This window comes from Caenorhabditis briggsae (assembly GCF_000004555.2).
Source record: "Caenorhabditis briggsae complete genome, chrIV, whole genome shotgun sequence".
In the NCBI taxonomy this organism is placed as follows: Eukaryota; Metazoa; Nematoda; class Chromadorea; order Rhabditida; family Rhabditidae; genus Caenorhabditis; species Caenorhabditis briggsae.
Window position 1 is genome coordinate 6,192,218 of NC_013487.2, and position 21,419 is coordinate 6,213,636.

At 39.1% G+C, this 21,419-nt stretch overlaps 4 protein-coding genes and 1 non-coding gene across 5 annotated transcripts; 1 reads left to right on the plus strand and 4 right to left on the minus strand.

Annotated features, from left to right (window-relative positions):
* Positions 1-587: 587 nt before the first annotated feature.
* On the minus strand, positions 588-671 carry CBG28213. The gene has a single exon. It is a non-coding gene (tRNA).
* A 2,760-nt stretch (positions 672-3,431) lies between these two features.
* On the minus strand, positions 3,432-5,271 carry CBG19881 (the record flags this gene model as incomplete). Its single annotated transcript, XM_002633795.2, has 4 exons — positions 3,432-3,859; positions 3,891-4,192; positions 4,813-4,958; positions 5,191-5,271. 4 exons carry the CDS (start codon positions 5,269-5,271, stop codon positions 3,432-3,434), a joined length of 957 nt encoding a protein of 318 aa, XP_002633841.2.
* Positions 5,272-5,681: 410 nt separating this feature from the next.
* Positions 5,682-7,518, plus strand: CBG26407 (the record flags this gene model as incomplete). The annotated part of the gene is made up of 5 exons (XM_045235332.1): positions 5,682-5,870; positions 6,103-6,444; positions 6,492-6,677; positions 6,720-6,893; positions 7,105-7,518. The coding sequence occupies 5 exons, from the start codon at positions 5,682-5,684 to the stop codon at positions 7,516-7,518; spliced, it is 1,305 nt and encodes a 434-aa protein (XP_045100278.1).
* Positions 7,519-7,730: 212 nt separating this feature from the next.
* Cbr-gln-5 lies at positions 7,731-8,973 on the minus strand (the record flags this gene model as incomplete). The annotated part of the gene is made up of 3 exons (XM_002633794.1): positions 7,731-7,862; positions 7,910-8,589; positions 8,634-8,973. 3 exons carry the CDS (start codon positions 8,971-8,973, stop codon positions 7,731-7,733), a joined length of 1,152 nt encoding a protein of 383 aa, XP_002633840.1.
* A 782-nt stretch (positions 8,974-9,755) lies between these two features.
* Cbr-perm-5 lies at positions 9,756-14,938 on the minus strand (the record flags this gene model as incomplete). Its single annotated transcript, XM_002633793.1, has 7 exons — positions 9,756-9,913; positions 9,975-10,309; positions 10,359-10,933; positions 11,182-11,383; positions 11,501-11,628; positions 14,736-14,871; positions 14,919-14,938. The coding sequence occupies 7 exons, from the start codon at positions 14,936-14,938 to the stop codon at positions 9,756-9,758; spliced, it is 1,554 nt and encodes a 517-aa protein (XP_002633839.1).
* Between the last annotated feature and the right edge of the window lie 6,481 nt (positions 14,939-21,419).

Here is a 21,419-nt window from a genome sequence, read left to right on the forward strand (position 1 = left end):
ACGGGGTGGGGGGTTATTCCAGTACGTGGGGGGTCGTAACTGTGTGGGTATCCTGTTTATTTTTTTCAGCAATATTGCCGCTAAGTCAACCTTCGGACATGACTTGTACAAGAGAAAATTTATAAGCAAACGGCACGTCTTCTACAGTATACCAAACACAATGAGCACGAATCGAAACTCTGACTACAATTTCATAACATCAAAAAACCTTTGAACACAAAATACGATTTCTGTGAATAGACCTGAAGTTTTGATCTTCACTGTTTTCTTGATCAGCTCGAGTGCAAAGAAACAAAATGAAGCAATTCTTTTGTTAAGAGTAGGTACAAATACCTTACCATGGGAGCCTGAAGATTTTGAACGATGAAACTTCACTTGATAATTCTTTCAGCGTTGCTTTTAGGGTCTTCTACGGCTCAGAGTCCACCAGTAAGTTCAATAGTACTGGAAAATAGATTTTTCGAATTCTCCATTATGAAAAAATTGTGAAATTCTGCTTTTTGAAATTTTTCAGAAAATAAAACAGGTTTTTTGGTTTTTTTTTTGAAATTTCAGTTTCGTTATTTTCTTAATTGAAAAGAGGTTTCTGCCAGGGAGGGGAATCGAACCCCTAAAGGATATTTGTCCACAGGTTCCGGAGGCCCCCGCCTTTGCCATTTGGCTACCTCTGCAACAAAATCCTAAAAAACAGTTCGAAGTTATGATGTAAATTTAGAGTGAGCAAAAGGATTACTGTAGCCGTATTTTTCAAATATTTTTAAACTTGGAAAGTTTCAGGCATGTGCTGCTGGTGTGACTTGTCCTCCTGGAGGAATGTGGGGAGAGTGGACAACGGTCGGAGATGGGAAGTGTGAATCGTCTTGTGGAGGATGTGATCAGTTGTTTCAGACAAGAGACTGTATGAGTTCCCAACTTACTGGGTGTCCATGTAGCACGTAAGTTTACAGTAACCCTCAATTTGAATCTAGATGCCTCAGTTCCTGTGAGAGATATCGAAAAATTAAATTGTTTGTGAAATATTTTTGATAAATTTTCCTTCATTTCTATATCTTTGACATAAAAGATCTCAACTATGCCGAATAACTAGCCGTTTCCAATTTTATGAAAAAATGTTATCGTTGAAACAGTGAAATTCCAAAAGAAACAGCAAGTCATTGCTAGGAAGTGTTCTAATTCGCAACCAAAGATTCAGTTTGAGATTTCAATGTGAAGAGAAAAATTCTGATGAGAATCACTTTAAACACTCAATAACCACCCAAACTTTCCATTTTGACCAAATTTATCTCGGTTCCTGTCAAAGATTTCAAAAAATGTTTGACGGATAAAATTTTGCTGATAATATGATAAACATTTCGCCAGTTGATCACTTTTCGATATCAATTAAGAAAATAACGAAACTGAAATTTCAAAAAAAAAACCAAAAAACCTGTTTTATTTTCTGAAAAATTCCAAAAAGCAGAATTTCACAATTTTTTCATAATGGAGAATTCGAAAAATCTATTTTCCAGTACTATTGAACTCACTGGTGGACTCTGAGCCGTAGAAGACCCTAAAAGCAACGCTGAAAGAATTATCAAGTGAAGTTTCATCGTTCAAAATCTTCAGGCTCCCATGGTAAGGTATTTGTACCTACTCTTAACAAAAGAATTGCTTCATTTTGTTTCTTTGCACTCGAGCTGATCAAGAAAACAGTGAAGATCAAAACTTCAGGTCTATTCACAGAAATCGTATTTTGTGTTCAAAGGTTTTTTGATGTTATGAAATTGTAGTCAGAGTTTCGATTCGTGCTCATTGTGTTTGGTATACTGTAGAAGACGTGCCGTTTGCTTATAAATTTTCTCTTGTACAAGTCATGTCCGAAGGTTGACTTAGCGGCAATATTGCTGAAAAAAATAAACAGGATACCCACACAGTTACGACCCCCCACGTACTGGAATAACCCCCCACCCCGTTGAAAAGTGGGGGGGGGGGGTTAAAAAGGTGGGGTCTCTAAATGGGACGATCAGGTGGGGGACATTTTAGAGATCAGAATATCCCCCCACCGGTGATTTGGGGGATTATATTGGAATCCGTGGAAATCTTTCATTATAACCCCCCCCCCCCCCACACCAAACCAATATGCACCCCCAAACGGAAACTTCAGAAAACCACCCCGTGTGGGGGGTCAGATTGGAACGGATTGCGGGGAAGGGGGGTCATATTGAAATGATGGGGGGGGGGGGGGCTTATTTGAAATCTGAAGAATTTCTAGGGGTCTTGTTTTCAAGGTCTTGTTTTCACGATTTAGGGCGCTAAGCTTATTTTTATTTGGAATCTTCAACATTTCTACCCTTTTTGCCTAAGCCTATTTTTTGTTGGGGACTGGCATTAAAGAATTATTTCTCTAGTAGAATGACAAAAAATGTACGGTAATATAAACCAGAAATCAGGAAAAATTGAGAAAAAAGTAGGAAAAACGCGGAAATCTAAAGAAAACTAACAAAAAACCGGTGCAAAATCGATAAATAACAAATATTTTTCTATGCGTAATTTTGCTGCGTACGTTTGATCTTCAGGCAAAAAATCAGGAAAAACATTTTTTGAACCCCCACCCACCTTATGAAAGATGGTGGGTGGGGATGTATTCCAACATTTATGCCAGGGGTGTTATATTGGAATGTTTCGGGGGGCTATACTGGAATATACCCCAAAAATCAATCAACGGATAAAATATTAACGATATTATGATGAACAATTCATCAATTGACAAGTTTTCGATATCTTTTAAAGAAACCGAAATAATTGAGCTCAAATTAAACGTATAGAGTGACCTCCTATTAGAGAAATACGGTAAGTTCGATGTCCCTTGTTTATTGATCTAGTGGAAAAGTTGAAAATTGTGAGGTGTTCGTGTACTGTCACATGGGGTATCTTCAAAATTGAATTGATTGGATTATCTGATTTTTAAACTAAACGGACACATTCTATGTGCTATTTCAGACACTCATGTTACTGTAAAATCTCTAATAGAACGCCACTCGATTCTCGGAATTTTAGCTAAATTATCTCAACTTCTGTAAGAGATATACAAAATCTGCAAATTATGAAAGTGTTGTTGATATTGTGAAAAACGTTTTATCAGTTGAACCATTTTTGATGTCTTTTGGAGGAATCGAGATAAATGAGCTCAACGTGCAAGTATAGCGTGGTGTTCTATTAGGTCAATCACAGTAAGTTAAATTGAGCTCTTTTGTAAAAGGTTTAGTCTATCTAGACAAGAATCCAGCTTTTATACTTAAGGCGCTAGATTCTGAAGCGCCCAGTTTTTATTTGGGCAATTCTGACTGCATGACTGGGAAATGCTCAACTCCACACATCCCTCTTCAGTGCCTAATGAATGGAACTCAAAACGAACCAAATTTCAGTATGCAAAAAAATTCATTCAGTAAAATTTAGTTGAGAGTCCAGTTTCCTTGGTAATAGGAGTCGATGTCGTTTCCGGTGAAATCCAGAATCCATTTCTTTGTTTGCAAATTACAAGTGAATGTAACATCTTGCCGAGGAGCAGACGGGTATTTATCCGTGTTCTTGCCGCCTTCGCAATCGAATGCAGTGTGAGCAACACATTTCTTAGAAACTGACTCCTTCACGGTAATATACGCCCCTTGAAAATTCATAGCACCTTGATAACCGCTTGCCATTGGTTTACAAAAATAAAAGGGAGGGGTTTGAGTGGCTTGATTTGCAGCATAAAACATCACAGTTGCAGTGCACGCTTCATTATCGATAGCCATTGTCTGAACATAACCCTTGTTTCCAGGAAGACTTGTACCTTCGCAATCACTATCTGCTAACCCGGCTGCTGCCGGACAGGGACAAACTAAAAATATTGAAATTAAATTCGAAAACACCTAGATCCACTCCACCATCCACTGTTTCGGTAATATCTTTAGCAGCACAAGGGCATCCGATTGAAGCGGTCAGACATCTTCTGGTTCTGACCCATCCTTTGTTACCGTTACTACTATATCCAGACCATTCAGAGTATAATGTGGACTGCGGGCAGCATGCACTTGAATCAATTGTTTTGGGGATTGGACCACAGATTTGAACTTTGTTCACAACCATTGGGACATATGGGTTACAACAAACTTTTTGAGTTGGATACTTGCATGCGTTGAAATTACAACCTGTGGTACGATTGGAGCTTCCTCTGGAAAAAATATCTGAAATTCGTAAAGAGAAGCTGAAAATTAATTTATTGGGTTTCAATGAGAGCTTGTGAAGAGATTTTTTTGGGCTTTTTAAAAAGTTATGTGAAAAATTATTTTTGTTTACAAAATCTTAAATTCAAGAATATGTAAGAGATAGGAGTCAAACCGTAAACACTCTAACAGAATGTCATCAATTTTCAATTTTGACCTCAATCATCTCAATTCCTATGAAAGATATCAAAAACTTGTCAACTGATAAAATGTTTGTAATTTTACCATAAGTATTTTATCAGTTGATAAATTTTGATATCTTTCGAAAGAATCGAGATAATTGAGCTCAAAGTTCAAGTATGGCTTAGGATCCTGTTAGAGGAAATACGGTATGAGGTCAAACTACGTATAGGTACTGGGATTTCAGGAAAATTGCGATGAGACAGTCTCGGGCTCTCTGAAACGTAAAGAAAGGATTTTTAATTCAGAATATCTTCTTCAATTTTTGTCGGAGGTTTTACAAAGTTCTACTTTTGCATATAAACGAATTCTGGATGAAAAAGTTGTTCTACAGTAATCAAACATGCTATTATATTTTTATTTGTTCCTACACCTACAGTATACTTACGTGCAAGGACAAATTGGATCACTTATACACTCTCTGGTCTGCACAAGTGTACCACACCCTCCACACTCCATATCACATTGTCCACTTCCGATGGTTTTCCATTCTCCCCAAACTCCACCCGTTGGACATCCGGCTTGGGCGCATGTCTAGAAATTCGAGAATCTTCCTACAGTTTTTGAGCTCAATTATCTAAGTTACAATGAAAGATAACAAAAATCTGTTAACTGATAAAATATTTATCATAATATAACCAATATTTTATCAATTGACACAATTTTGAGACCTTTCACAGGAATCGAGATAATTAAGCTCAAAGTTTGGGTGACCAACTATTTGAGAAAATACGGCATTTTAGGTCAAACTGAATAACAAACTAACCGGTGGCTGAGCAAATGATCCGTTAAAAAAGGAACAAAAAACCAGGAGTAAGACTAGAATATACTGCAGAAATTCCATCATCAGAATCACCTAACAATGATTTTTTTTCCAATTTTATTTGAATGTTTTTTATACATGTGTCTTTTGTCATTCAAATTTCAAAAGGAAAGTCTTTTCTATACATTGTTGAAGCTGATCTTTTTTCATTCATCTTTCAGTTCAAACATATAAAGATCAGGTTTGAAGGATACTGTAGTTCTTCAGTTTGGTTTGTCTTGTGTCTTTTTCCTCAAGTATCACAAGTGCGCCCTATTGGACTTTCTCGCGCGTCAGAGCGCAGCCACTTTATTTTTCTCTATTTCTTCATGTCTTCTTCTCTTTCATCGCCTTTTACAATTTTTTGCTATTTTTTAAAGATTAATAATCGGATTTTTTCCCCCAGACCTGCCCAATGATTCTCAGAAATGTTTAATATTTTCTTTTCAGCAAAAATGCCGCTTCCAGATTTCTCAGTTTGGAATTATAGTAGACGGTTCGGTTCCGTAGAAATGAAAGTTGCAGCAGCGTTGGCTGACAAAGAAGGATGTGCAGCGAAGAGGAAATTGGCAATTGAGCAGGAAGCAGAAAGAAAGCGGCTGAAAATGATGGAGAAACAAAAAATTGGAAAGGAAATTGCTGTGGTAGGGATTCTTTGTTTTTTTTTGTGTAATTTAGTTTCTCGGAGTTATTTGAAAATTCTCGAGAACAACTTTTCACTGTATACTGTTAGCTCCAGCAAAAAGCGCGCGGCGACTTTGCAAAAGCGTAAGCTCCGCCCCCTCAGCGTATTATCGTGGCATTTTCATGTTTTTTCTTGATTAAACCGAATCGGTTTGAGTTTTTTTCTGAAAAATGCGGAGAAGTTTTATCAAGCCGGCAGCGATTTCCACCAGACAGCGTGACGTACCACCACGCCCGCCTGTTCGATCACAAGGTCCGCCTGTTCGACCAGCAGGTCCACCTGTTAGATCAGTGCACTTCCGAAGTATCGGTTGTCAAGTGAAACCCAAAGACATTCCTAATTTATGCAAATTCGCTATGTTGGAAACGGAATCGCAGTATACCGGTGTGCACTATAAAGGAGATTATGCGCTGCTTCGCGAGCAAATTCCGATTCCTCAAATTCTTCCGCACGAAGAGCTCGCGCCGATCGAGCGACAAGCTAACTGTTTAGTACAGAAACCGAAGACAACAACGATCGGAAAATTGAAAAAAGTATCATATTTTTCGAAAAAATTTTCTAAAACTAAAAATTTTTGCAGACTGCAGATTCTCCACAACTTCCGTCGTTGGATGGTCCCTTCGAGGAAAAATACGTCGGCCCTCTGCTCAACGGAGCTGTTCCTGAAATGATCGTGTCGTCTGGCTCATTAGGAATGACAGATACTCGACCCAAGCAGCAGATTATTCGCCAAAGGAAACGCCCATCGGAGAAAGAAGCACTTTTGGTATGTTGTCAGAATTCTTTGAAAAAAAAATTCGTATTTCAGGAGGACCCCGACTGGGCTTTTGATGATTCATCACAACCATCAACGTCGTCTTCACACCAGAAAAAGTTAAAATCGATGAACGCAACCAGCCAACTGAGCCAAGAGCCTGACGACTATACGCCGAATCCCGGAGCTCATTGGGAGTCATTTGGTTCGAGTATTTCGTCAGAGAAAGTAGGTCTTATTCTCTTCACACTACTGTGATGTTGCTCTCCAATGATAACGTGACGTGGCAAAGTTGCTTCAAATTCGAATTCATCTCAATTTTTAGTTGACTTTCCACCTCTAAATTCGCCACGTCACCTTCTCATTAAAGCGCAACAGCATACCACAGCCGTTATGTTCATGTGTTCCACACATTTAATTAAATGTAATGAAATTCCAGGACCTCCGCCGCTACCGTGAAATCGGTCGCATCATCTCTGAAATCACCCTTTCCGATTTTCCATCAGACAAAGGAGATCGCAAAGCGCGCTCCATTTCCAGCCGAGGCGAGGAGATTCTCGCCGCTGTCAAGAGAAATCTCAATGTTGTTCGTGAGAAACTTGGCGAGTATGCGAAAGGAACCATTTTTGATTACGTCGATGAGCTGACAGAATCGTTTGCTCAAGCAACCCCTCAACGAGTTGATCGTCTCAGTCAAATGGTTGCTGAGAAGTTGCAAAGAAATAAAATGGGAGAGGATCCTCAGCCATTTCATCTTGCTCCTGATGCATCCATTACGGAGAAGGAAGTGAAGTTGGAAGAGGTTGAAGTCAAGCTGGAAGAACCGGAATACACGGACAACTGCAATTTCTAACTCGTGTTAATTTTTATCATCTGATCTATGTTTTAAAGATTCTCGTTGTTTTTATATACAAATTTATACAGCGACGGGTGCTGTTAGTTCGTTTTTTTTTTTGTTCAATTTTACAATGGTGTTTCGGGTGCATCAAAATTACAGACTAGTACATGGAGGGGTGCGATGAGTTGAGATCAATTACAATGAAAATGGGTGCTAGTTTTGAGTGATTATGCAACAATAAGTTTAGTCTTTTTTGGAGATGGAGAAGAATGTCCGTTGAGCAGAATACTTTTCACGATCATTCCAGTCACCAGGTATGGGTCGCAGTTTGATGATGGACGACGGTCTTCGAGGTAACCCTGGAAGAAATGTGGATTACAGTTATGTTAGGATAATTGAAACAAACCTGAGCCTCATCAGCAACTTGACGTGGAATGCGGATCGAGCAAGCACGATTGGCGATTCCCCACGAGAACTTGTCAGCTTCGCTGGTCTCATGACGACCCGTCAAGCGGCGAAGGTTGTCTGCTCCGCCACATGGATCGTATACCTTCATGGCTTCGGTGTGAGTCTTTTCGAGACCTTTCATCGCTTCGAAGATGGCTGTGATACCGTTAGCTTTGCGCATTTCGATGGTTGAGAAGTTTGTATGGCATCCGGCGCCATTCCACTCTCCCATTGTGACTCTTGGCTTGGGGTCGAGCGAAATGCACACTCCGAACATCTCAGCGACTCTGTGGAGGATGTATCTGGCCATCCAGAGCTGATCACCCATCTCGATTCCTTCGCATGTTCCGATTTGGAATTCCCATTGTCCTGGAGTGACTTCTCCGTTCGACCCGAAGATGTTAATTCCGGCGTGGAGACAGGCGCGGTAGTGAGTCTCGACGACTTCACGTCCGAAGGCACGATCGGCTCCAACTCCACAGTAATACTTTCCTTGTGGTGCTGGATATCCATGCTTTGGCCATCCGAGTGGGTGCTCATCCCTGTCGACAATCAGGTACTCCTGCTCCATTCCGAACCATGGGTAGTGAGCGGCAGCTTGCTGCATGAGAGCGGCGCACTTATGACGGTGGTTGGTGGCTGGAAATCGAGTATTGAGAGGTAAGAAACGGTGTTAGTTATACCTGTTGGCTTCATTTCGTGGTCCAGTGTCTCACACATCACCAGAACGTTTTGTCCTCCCAAAAACGGGTCGGAAAACACGGCGACAGGTTTCAAGTAGCGGTCCGAGTTGATTCCTTCAGCTTGCCCTGTTGACGATCCATCATAGTTCCAGACTGGATAGTCGCTGATAGTTGTAGGCTTTGTGGTGATGGTACGGGTCTTGGCACGAAGCTGTTCGCCGGTTCCATCGATCCAGACGTACGTCGCCTGACACTTGGTTGGGTGCGCTGGAAGACCCAAGAAGTGTTCGATGGTGGCTTGTCCAAGTGGGAGGCGAGTCTCGTAATTGAGGTGCGACATGGTTTTTGTGTGTTACGAGGGACGGAGGGAGATGTGTTAGCTGAAGGATGTGAAGAATTAAAGACGAGAACGCAAAAAAATACGAAAAGGTAGCTTCGAAGCTCAAAACTTAAAAAAAAGAGAGAGAGAAAACGGACAATAACTGATGAGCTAATGATCTGAATAAAATCGAAAAATCATCGAAACATGAGAAAAATCTCGCGCCCGCGCTGCAATATGAGATCAGTTTTCAGAGAACGAATGATTTTGAAAGCGTCGCGGTCGTCCGTCGTCCGCGGCGCAAAACACAGGTTCCGGGTCTCGCCACGAAAGCTAAATACAGTAGTTTGCAAAAATATTTCAAATTGAAATTTCGGATTTTTCAAGGGATTTTTCGGCGAATTCTCCAAAAATAATTGAAAAAAAAATGAAATTGCCGGACTTTCAAATTTTTCCTTCAAAAATAGGATTTTATTTTACATTTCGAAGAAACTTATTCCGGAATATATCACATATAAAAATTGAAAATTACAAATATATTGAAAATTGATTCAACAAAAAAAATTATAGCTGTTGTCATGTGTTTTAGAAGCATATTCGATGTGGGTTGATGATGATGTTGCTGGAGAGAGGGAACGGAAGAGCGATACACGTATCAGTGATAAAACTCGTGGGGGGCAAATGGAACAAGGTTCATGAACAAGAAAAACAGGTGAAACGAGAGAAAATGGCAAAATGAGAAGAAGCTGTGGGAGGATGAATGGCAACGGGTGACTGATTAAACTTTTATAATACAGCGGCAATTAGAAGAAGCTTCGGCGCCTTCTGGAGAAGGGCGAGGGGGTGGTCTTCTGAAGCAGTTTCGACGTGTTCGGAATGGAGCTCTTGAGATCTTTCAGACAGGCTTCAGACTGAAACATTGGGAGGACTAGGCGAGTGGAGAGCGAGAAACTTCCTTCGGCTGGAAAATAAATATTTAGAATATATTCTTGTTCGATTTTCAGTGAGTTTCGAGTTCTCACCTATATCAATAACCACATTATTCGGATCAATTCCGCAAAACTTGCTCAGTTTCAGCCCTTTTCCATAGGTCAAATCCTCAATAGCACTTTTGATTTCCGGCCACATCATATCCATAATCATTCCACGAATCAAATCACTCATGAAGAATCCCCATGTCTTTGGGAACGCTCCCTTTTCCATTTCGATATGGGTATCCAGAAGTTCCACGTTGGTTCGGAGAGTTCCATTGTCGAATGATGGGCGGAGTTCAGCTTGAATTGTGAGCACAAGCGAGACGAAGACAGTCGTTTTCTTTTGTTCTGGGTTGACAACTTGCAAATGGATACGATCGGTTCTGGAAGGAAATTATTGATTTTTTGAAAATTTTCCTTCACAAAACTCACTTCGTTAACTGCAACGAAGAATTTGTAGCCGATATTGTCGGCCTTCCCTTCGCGTTCACATTCACTTGGAAGTAACATTCCGTACATAAAGTCGACAAGAATTCTCTAGAATCTGGTGGAATGATCGGACTGGAGACTGGAATCTGTTCATCCATCCATTCGAAATTCCAATCGATTTGATCTAAAATCTCATTCAGAATCGCATCTTCCAACCAAATCGTTATCAAATCCCCATTCTTCATTTCCATATCCAACAATTTGGTTGCATTCGAATGTTCCTCTTGTTGGCCAGAAAGAAGGTTCGATGTCTCATCAGATACCGCTGGAACTAGCTTTTGCCATTCGATTTGAGCACGGACTGTCAGTTGATGGTCGTCGGCGTCGATCGAATTCACTCTATAGAACAAAGTGGTGTTTCTGGCGGCCATATGATCTTGAACCTTCTTCGGCAAGAACTCATAAATCGGGAATTTCCTCTCCGTTTTGTGCTTCAAGTCGTTGGTGGAAGAGGAGAGAGCAGAGCACAGAGCGCCTTCGAAAAACGAGGAGACCATCGATCCGAAAGCGGATATTCCCTGAAATATTTATGATTTTTTCTGTGGAAGAAAAAATCTGGTCGAAGGTCCCACAACGACAACTAACGTAACCTAAAAATATTTTGATTTTCAGGATTTTTTCTCGTTTTTCACTGCTTTCCGCCGAGATTTCTGTTATTTTTCACATAAAAAGTCGCAAAAATTAAGAAGAATAATCCGAAAAATAACATATGTTCAGGTTACTGTAGTTTTCGTTGTAGGACCCGGCCTACTAAAAAAATTCCTACCTTATTAACGAGCCAAGAATCTCTCAACTGGAATGCGATATCCGGATTGAACAGTGCACATTTCGACAGTGTCACCTTCTGATCGTCGACAATGAATCTCAAATGTCCACGTGGCACTTTTACATGTGAATCCACCAAAGAATCGGCGAACGGAATAGGCCAGATGACGTCAGAGAGATTCGCATGCGATGTGATATTCAAGCTAGAAAAAAAACGAATGCATTTGAATCACATATAATTTCAATTGTTTGCGTTGTTAGCCTTCAGAAAAGAGACCTTGGAGACGTTCTTTTGGTGACCGTTAGCATTGAAAACTCACTTTTCAAAGAAGACATGGACGACTTTCGGTCGGAATTGAACGGAGACGTTTCGATAGGAGACGGTGTTGAAGAGTTTCAGATGAGCCAACGAGCCGAATGATGGTTCTTCGTTTGATTTGAGAAGAATCTGAAAAAAGGCAATTTTCAGAATTTTTGGAATTGTTTCTTTATCAGAAAGGATCTGTCAGTTGAGCTGTAAGGCATTATGTCCCAGGCGCTTCAAAAGGCAAAACATCGCAGTTCTCGTCCCTTTCTGCAAACTTCCAGAAGGTTCTCAAATCTTTTTTGAATTCCCGCCTAAACTTAAAATTTCGAAAAATTATCTTTTTTTTTGCGATTTTTCGAGAAAACAATTGATTTTTCTTTTGGTACTTCAGCAAAATTTTTAGACCTTTTTAGGTTTTCTAGCTATTTTTGAAGATTCTTTTTCGATATTCCGAATTTTTCGTCAGAAATTTGTCAGGATGGTGTTGGCGAAGATTACTGTAGGTTACTGTAGAGAACGTATTTCCTTTTTTTCGAGTTTTTTTGCAAACGCAATCACGGCAACAAAAAAACTACAAAATAGAAGGTTTTCTAAAGTAATCTACAGTAATCTTCACGAAAACCGTTCCATCAAATTTCAGAAAAAAAAACCGGAAAAATCGAGAAAGAATCTTTGAAAATGGCTAGAAAACTTAAAAAGGTCTAAAAATTTTGCAAAATTCTAATAGCAAACTACATTTTGCTTCCGAAAAAATCACTAACTTTTCGGAGTTTTCAGTTTTGGCGGGAATTCAAAAAAATTCGAGAACCTTCTAGAAGTTTCCAGAAAGGGGCGAGAACTTCGATTTTTCGAGATTATTTTTGAATCTTTCTATTTCTACACTTTGTATATGAGTAGGTCTTTACCGCTCCTTTCAGGGCCTGCTCAAGAGTAGCTATGATCTTCCTCCCCTTCTACCTTTCTCAGTTACCCATAAACATGCCAATTGCTATTCCAATTCTATATTACATCACCATCGGATATCGCCATTTCTATCTTCATCTTCTTCCCCTGAAGTTGCCTCTCTTATTCGAATTTTCGAAGGCCACCTTTTTCACCTCTTCTACTTCTGAACCCCTGAATTCAATGTGTCCTTGTCTGGAGAGGGTCAAATCGCCACACTCTCGAGATGAAATAAAGAGTGAGAAAAAGATCCCAAAAACACTTTTATTGTCGCGGATAGAATGTGTATTCGGGACGTATGATGAGCGGGGAATATTAGAAGATGAAGAGGAAGAAGAGGTTAGGTAAGATACGGATCATCCGCAAAATGTTTTGTCTTTCCTTTTGTCTAATTTTCCGGAGAGAGGTCCACAAGAGAGATTTGGAACAGATTGTGACACTTCTTCAAGAGAGGAAACAACGGAACGGAACGGAAGAGAAGAGATAGTGATCTTGTCACACGATCCAGGTTATATAACGTGTTAGGTAAAGTGTTACGGAGCAGGTTTTCAATAGGATCGTTTGATAAAATTGTGTCAGTATCATGGGGTTTCAGTTCTTCCGATGACGTGGCAAGAATTTCAGAGAGCCTTTTGAGGTTATTCAGTGAGAAGCAAATCAGCAAATTGCCGGATTTTTCTTTTTGCAGAAGCGAATAAAAACCAGCGATCTGCCGGGGCCGATTACTGGAGTTTTCTAGGCCATGTCTTGTCCTCGAGGAGCTACACGACCAGTCTAAGCAAGACCCAAGCAGGGAACTCCATGCGCCTTTAATTTTGAAGCAATTCCCGAGCTGACCGATTTGTGATTCTGCGTACGCAAACACTCTCTGGGATTTTGACGCGCAAATTCAGGAATTCGATTGGCTGTTGGTCGACGGTCACCGAGTTTCGCCCGTTTTAGTTCTTCAATCTGATGACGTGGAATTCAGGAATCCTGAGAACTTTCCTTAAAACACTGATTCTTCCAGGAACTTTTTCTTCACCAAAAATCGTCTTTTTTTTTTTGGTAATTGCGTAAACAATTAATCTCTTCGAATCGGACTATTCTCCTCTGTCCACTCATTTTTCCAACATAACCTAATCGAATCATCCCTTATTCTCAAAAAAAGTTTGTTCAGTTTTCTCCGAAACCGTCCGTCTTCTTTGGTGAAGAGGACCGTCTAATTGGATTGCGCCAGAAATGACAAGCCATTTTGCTTCGCCTCTCTTTCTTTGCCGCCAAGGACACACGGCTGGAAAAGGGAGAGAGAAACTCCTTACTTTCCTTTTTTTGCCTCATGTAGTCGTCCGGGAAGAACAAAACTAATTAATCTTTTGGCAGAACCATGTGTTATTTTTTACTCCCTAGCTACATTAGGTCTTTTCTGACCCCTCATCGAAATTTCAAAAAGTCCAGATTCTTTTCAAATCCATCCATCCATGTCGTCGTCACTGTTTCTTTGCAGCGACTCCCGTGTACTTCAAAAGAATCGAATGTAGGTCAAACATTTCAAGGATGACTCAATACGATTCTGCTGGGATTCAAGAGGAAGAAGAGGGCAAAACGATCGGATGGGTAAAAGCTGTCAGAGGAACATGTCAGAGTTATTAAATGCGTGGAAAAGTAGTATCGGAAGAGCGAGGAGAACCAATTACAGGTCATACGGGTCGTCATGCAACTAGTAGGACTAGGAAGCAGACAATTAGGCTTCTAGTGGTGTAAAGTGTTACAGAATGAACCATTTTAAAGATATTGGCGTGGGAAGAAGCACCTAATTAAATTTCAGAAGGAGGAGAAAGCATGAAGCCACAGGGTTTCAACTGCTGTGGTATGCTGTTGCGCTTTAATGAGAAGGCGACGGTGGCGAAATTTAAGGTCCGTTGAAAATCGATTTTTATGTGGCAAGTCAACTAGAAATTGCGAGAAATTTGAATTTTCAGCGGCCTAAAATTTTGCCACGTCATTTTCTCAATAGAGCGCAATAGCATACAATAGTAGATCGAGCCATGTGTAACACGATTTGGTTTATCAATTGAAGCTTTTTGTTTTGTGTTATTACAAAGTTTTTGCACAGGAGGGGAATGTCTGAGCTGACTCATAGTCAGAAGAGGAGAAGGGGGAGAAGAATACAGTAGGAATTGGTGCGGGCGGCTCTGAAGAGATGCGCGGCCGAAAGACGCTGATTTTTTAAAATCAAGCAGGTTCAGACTGACATCAATTTATGCCAGAAATATATTTTTTAATTGCCCGAAATTTTCAAATTTCTCAATGGTTCAAAAACTCACATTAGCGACTCGCGTCTCTTCCAAAAACTGTGACGCCGTGTGTCGAATCAGCTGAGAGATCGCAGCATCTCCCAACGTTACTCCGAACTCTGATGTCTGTGTTGTTCCGAACAACAAGAGGAATATTGTGCATTTTCTGAATTTGAAAGAACAATTCGAAAGTTTCAGAGCAAAAAAACTCACATGATAAAAGTCTCCGGCATCCCGAGAGTGACGAATGAATGTGGGAGAGGCGGATATTGAAGGGGAGACTGTGTTGTGCTTTTTGTTTCAATTTTTATAATGAAAAAGAAGGGCGGCTACTTTTCCTTTGTTCCGTTTGCCGGTCGTCGCAGCTCACACATTTGGACCCGCCTGTGACAAGCTGGAAATTTTCAGTTAGAAAGGATTTTTTTTTAAAAAAGTGAGAAAATTCGAAGTGTAAGAGAAATTAACGAAGGAAAATGACTGAAAACTACTAAAATAAACCGACAACGATGCTCCGAAATAACGCAGTGCGCGGAGTTCCTCGGAGAAGTTTTCAAAATTTTTCAGTGTTCAGGGTTTTTCAGAGGTTCGCAGGAATGTTTGGAATGTCGAAAATTCCTAGTTTTTAAATTTCGGAATCTAAGAAATATTCCGATTTTCGAAATTTCGGAATCTTCAAAACACTCTTATTTTTCAATTTTCGGAATTTCAAATCACAAAAGCGAAAAAAATTGAGGAAAATTCGACAAGGAGAATTCAAAAACGCAAAAAAAATCAAAAGTGATTCCTCTCGAGACCCACAAGAAAAATTTTCTCATGCGCCTTTGAAATACGGTAGCCAAATTCTTTTCCAAAAAATATTTCGATCGGAATTACGAATTCTATCCAGAACATCCTTCAGGGAGAAATGAAACACTAAAATTTTCGAAAGAAGCAAAACCTACAAAAAAAATGTCGAGTAAACAGTCTGACTTGAGAGAAGTCGTCATCCGCAAAGCATATGACTAACCTAAAACACGAAAACGTCTCCGATTTCCCCATAACCTAGACATTAGAGAAACAGAGAAAGATCTAAAAAGCGCTAACCCCTCTCCTAAAACGCCCGTATCATTTTTTACGATATTATAACAGCTGTTCAGTGCGTGGTGCGCGCCAGAAGAAACAGCACTAAACAAAAATTATGGAGGGTCGACGGCGATCGTCTATTCGGTAAATCAAAAATCAGGTTTTCTGGAGAAAACTGTGTGTCCTCTTGATTGTTGAAAAAATCGGAGAAGGCAAAACAAAAAACATTGGTCATCGTCGGCACGAGAAAATTTGGTATTACATTGGAATGACGGAAAAAGAAGTGGGCGAAAATAGGTGAAAGTCAGTCGGCAATGGGGCAAAAGGGGGAGAAACCATCACGGATGAAAGTACATTTTCCTGTAGTAGCAAAGAGACAGACACCGTCACTAATTGTGTATAGACTCTAATAGATTTCGAAAAAGGGGAAAAAGTGATGAAAGTGAATTGATTGGGAGAGAGATGAACGTGTGAGGGATAATGGGCTAATGCTTCATGATGATGGACTTGGAGGATGGGAATGGCAAAGGATTTGAAATCCTAAAAAGTTTGAATTCTAAAAGATTTGATGGTGTGCGAAGTGTGCCGTAAATTATGTACTCTTTAAACGATAAGGCCAGCTTTGTTTGTACAAGAAGAATAGGAACAAGAGACAGTTAGTTGTAAAGTAAGTAACAGATGAACATGCGCGGAAAGAAGAACTGGAGGGAACGGAGGGGAAGGCTTTAGGAATGGTTGGTTAGCTATGTAATGGATGAGTCATTTGGTTATCTAGAATGATCTTTGGGCTTCGAATCGAGCATCCTCGCATTATCAAGCTAATAGGAATAAACTAATAGTAAGAAATTTCAATATTCATCTGTGATTTCGAATTATGAGTTCAGAAAATTTTAGTCAATAAGTCGATTGGGTTGGTATAAATATCGGAATTTAGAAAGTTGAAAAAAAAAACGTTACGGTTTCAGGATTTTTGTGAAAGAAACTCAAATTTTTAGCCCGGCCTCGTTTAGTCGCTAACTGTAAGCCAATTTATCTTGGTCCCTGTGAAAGATAGCAAAAAGTAGTCAACTAAAAAAACGTTTCTCGTAACATCAAACGTATTCTATCAGTTGACTAATTCTCAAAATCTTTCACAGGAAACGAGAAAACCTGCCTGGAAAATGATGGTTGTCGTATTTGATCTAATAGAAGCGCACCCTATATTTGCAATTTGAGCTCAATTATGTCAATTTCTGAAACAGATATCAAAACTTTGTCAACGGATAAAATGATGGTGATGTTATGATAAATATCATATTAGTTGAACTATTTTGACATATTATGAAGGGACCGAGATAATTGAGCTCAAAGTGGACGGTGCTTCTTTTGAGCTTCTATTAAAGGAATTACGGTACGCTATTCGGAATTTTTGTCACTGAAGCGATTGGCGTGGTGTAGGAATATAATTTTTCAATTTTTGAAATTTGACGATTAAATTTTTCAGACACAACCACATAAATACGATAGAACTCCATTTTTGTAGTTGTCATCTTTTGTGTGCAAATCCTTTAACAAAGATACTGTATTTCCTCTAATAAAAGCCCACTCAAACCGTCAAATTTGAGCTCGATTGTCACAACTCCTGTAATAGATATCAAAACGTGGTATACTGACAAAACATTTATCATAATAACACCAATGTTTTATCAGTTGACCACTCTTTGATACGTTTTGAAAGAACCGAGATATATAATCTCAAAGTCGATAGTTTTTTTTCCATTGGAGCAAATAAGATGTGCCGTCTTAAACTAAAAAATGCACAACATTTGATTGGGACAAAATTATCAAAAAAGCTTCAATTACAAAATTACTAAATCTGAAAATTTCAGAGATTTTTTTACTTAAAAATATTTTTCAGATACTGAAAGCGCCATACATTGAGCACTTTAGCTGTGTATAACCTATGGAATTGATATTTTGAAACTGTAACTACTTGTCCCATGACTTTCAGTTCCCCTCTAGACTTATGACTCATTTTCTTCCTGATATTCGAAAAAAGACACTAAATACTAGACTTATGAAGTGTAAACCTCATCGGAAACTTCTAAAAGACGACGTCACAAAGAACAAAGGAACATCAAAAAATGAGTCTATGTCTCGAGGAGTCGCATAATTCAAAGTCAAGAAAAAAGACAGAGAGAAAGAGAATCTTAGACATAAAAAGAAAATGAAGAAATTTAAGAAACTGTACATCAGTGTAAAACCGGGGGACAAGGTGGATAGAGAGAAACGAGAATACAAGAATTCATTTGGCATGAGTAGAAGAGAGATACAGGGAGAGAAATTAGTGTAGAAGGGAAAAAGGAACAAGAAGAAAGTGGGCGGAGTCAGAAAGAAGAAGAAGAAGATAAAGGGTGTGGACACGGGGGGACAAAACGATGCGGGATAAAGGACGGACATTGTGTTGAAATGAAGTGATAGAAAATGAGAATAAGAGGATTAGAGAAGCAGACAAAATAGGAATATACAAGAATCTGCCATCCAAGGAAGGGCGATTCTTCCGATTACAACACTTGACGACAGGCAATCTTTCTCTCTCGTGTGAAGCTTCTTCATCAAAAGCGTTTCCTTTTTCTTTCCGTCTCTTCTGTATTCCAGTACTATCTCTCAGTTTTATGTCTCTTTATCTTCACCAATTATGTCTTGAGTTTTCGGCCAGATCATTTTATTCCCATGGTTCCAATCATTTGTTTCTTTTCTTTGGTTTCTAGTCTCTTTTGAGGCGCTTTGGAGGCTTTTTAAAGCTTCGTGCACTATCAAAATTTTAAAGATCAATTTTCAGTGATTACAGTAACGAAGATTATAAATCTCGTATAATAGGGAAAAGTAGATCTTTACCGATGTTATTGTCGTTCATCGAGGTTCCCAAATCGTTGGACCATCGAATGTTTCCGAGATTTAATCAAAATTTGATATGTTTATGAAACTGGAGTTTTCCTCCAGAACATGTGAATTCGTGAATGTTTTAGTTAATTCAAGCAAAATCTATGGAATAAACGATTTTATCTTTTTTCAAAAACTTATACTGTTTTCATAAAATTATGTATTATCAAATTTGAAAGCGAATCCAGTATCCAATAATTTTGTTTAAATTATATGAGTCATAAGTCATGACTAGCGTGATTATAGTAAAACAAAATGAGCTGATTACAATACTGGTAGAAAAAATCAGAGGGCTCTCTAGAGAGGCACTTCAATTAGAGGGGCTCTTCAATTTCAGAGATCCTTCTAATTCATGTTTTCCTGGTATATTAGTCTAGAGTATGCCAGATGGAATTCTGAACTCTAACAGTTTCAATAACCTTCTGCTTTTTTCCCAAAAACTTTAAAAAATGATGGTGATTGCTAGAGTTTCAGTAAGTGTGAAAGTGATGATTTGAAAAATTTTTGATCTTCGATTTCTTTTTGACGCGTCCAAAGTTCTTCTGGGCCCAGAAAGCAGTCCAAAGTGACGTTCAGATTCCCAAGATTTCCAATTAGGCAAAATTTGAACCACAATCTAATTTTTTTTTGCATCAAAATGTGCAGAAAAGCATGTTGATTCACATTAAAATAAAGAAAAAATTCGAAAAAAAACCTTCATCGAGAAAAACGTCAGGGCTCTTATGCAAAAAAGACCATTTTTCGATGCCGTTTTTCTCGATTAAGGATTTTTTTCTTTATTTGTATGTGAATCTACATGATTTTTTGCACATTTTGATGCAAATAAAAAATGTCGCATTGTTCAAATTTTGCCCAATTGGAAATTTTGGGAATCTGGGCGTCACTTTGGACTGCTTTCTGTGCTCAGAAATCCCAGATTTGGAAACTTTGGACGCGCCATTAGTTTTTTAAAAGAAAAACTCCCATTGAAGTAATAGAAAAACAGTGAAAAAAATTATGTTGAAACAGAGAAATCAATTTGAACCAATATTTACCCATTACGCTATGATTAGTTTTTCTTCCCGGTTTCAAATATCTGGTGAGCAGTGAATTTGGTTATAGTCGGACACTAGTGTTGGACAAAAATAAGCAGAGGTACAACCCTCTTTTCAGTTGTAATTTTTGAATTTTTGAAGATTTTATTGATTAAAGGCCGATTATCTTATTAGTATCGATTTTTGCGAAAATTAGTATCCTTTCATGTTTAGCGAAATCTGAAAATTCCAGAGCAATGGAACATTTCTGGAATGTTTTTTTCGGAACTCCAAAGTTGTCCACTTTTTCCACTGATGATGTTAAAATATGATTTTTCCCGATACTGTATGCCTCTACTCTATTCGGCCCATACTCCCAGGGGGCATCGAAATAGGGGGCATCGTGCTCAAAGGGGGCATACACTCATAGGGGTCACTAACTCATAGGGGGCATCCTGAAGTTGTGTCTTATGGGTCATCCTACCATGTCTCATAGGGGGCATCGGACCAAATGCTCCCAGGGGCATTGATAGTCTCATAGGGGTCATTGAGATCAATTTGAGTATATGATTCTGAACATGATGAATTTTTGTTCTTACATCTTTTTCGTAGTTTTTTGAGGAAAACAAACACAATTGCAGACTATCGAAGGTGTTATTTCGGAGGGTCAACTGGGTGGAATTTCGGCCAAAAATTCGGGGGTACAACTCATTTCATTCAAAGGTACAACGCTTGTGATTCGGGGGTACAGTTTTTTTTTGAGGGAGTTTCTGAATTCCTGAATTTCAGAGCTTGAAAATCTCAGAATTCTCAGAATTTCAGGACTTTGAAACTTCAGTATTTCGGAATCTGAGAATTGCGGAACTTCAGAGTCTGAGAATTTCAGAATGTTAGAATTTCAGAACTTCGAAATCGCAGAACTTCAGAATCTCAATATTTTTGAATTTTCAAAAATTACGACAAAAAATTTTCACTTCTCATTGTCACATTGTTCTATTTGATTTTGTGTCATATTTTTCACTCATCACGCTCTCCCACAGAACAATTCCGAACTGCAAATTAATTTTTGATGTACAGAAAAAAGTTTGGCGCGATCAAAATTGCAGGTTGCAAATTGCAAATTGCAAATTCAGCACAGAACAATTTCCACAATTTTTTTCATGATGAGTGAAAAATATGACACAAAATCAAATAGAACAATGGGACAATGAGAAGTCTGCAATTGTGTTTGTTTTCCTCAAAAAACTACGAAAAAGATGTAAAAACAAAAATTCATCATGTTCAGAATCATATACTCAAATTGATCTCAATGACCCCTATGAGACTATCAATGCCCCCTGGGAGCATTTGGTCCTATGCCCCCTATGAGACATGGTGGGATGACCCCTAAGAGACAACTTTAGGATGCCCCCTATGAGTGTATGCCCCCTTTGAGCACGATGCCCCCTATTTCGATGCCCCCTGGGAGTATGGGCCACTCTATTCCTATTTTCTCCCAAAAAAAATTTCCAGAATCATACCCCCGACCCCACCTCTCTTTATCAACTACTTTCTCCAAAATAAAGTGTGTGTTCTGATTCAGCTTCATTAGCGATTAAGCCAATTACATATGGTTGTCACCCTCTCTTCTTTTATTCTTCTCACTTTTTATTATCTCTTTTCTTTTTACACTTCCATTTTCTACACCTTCTAATACATTTCAGTTAGTGTGACCTGT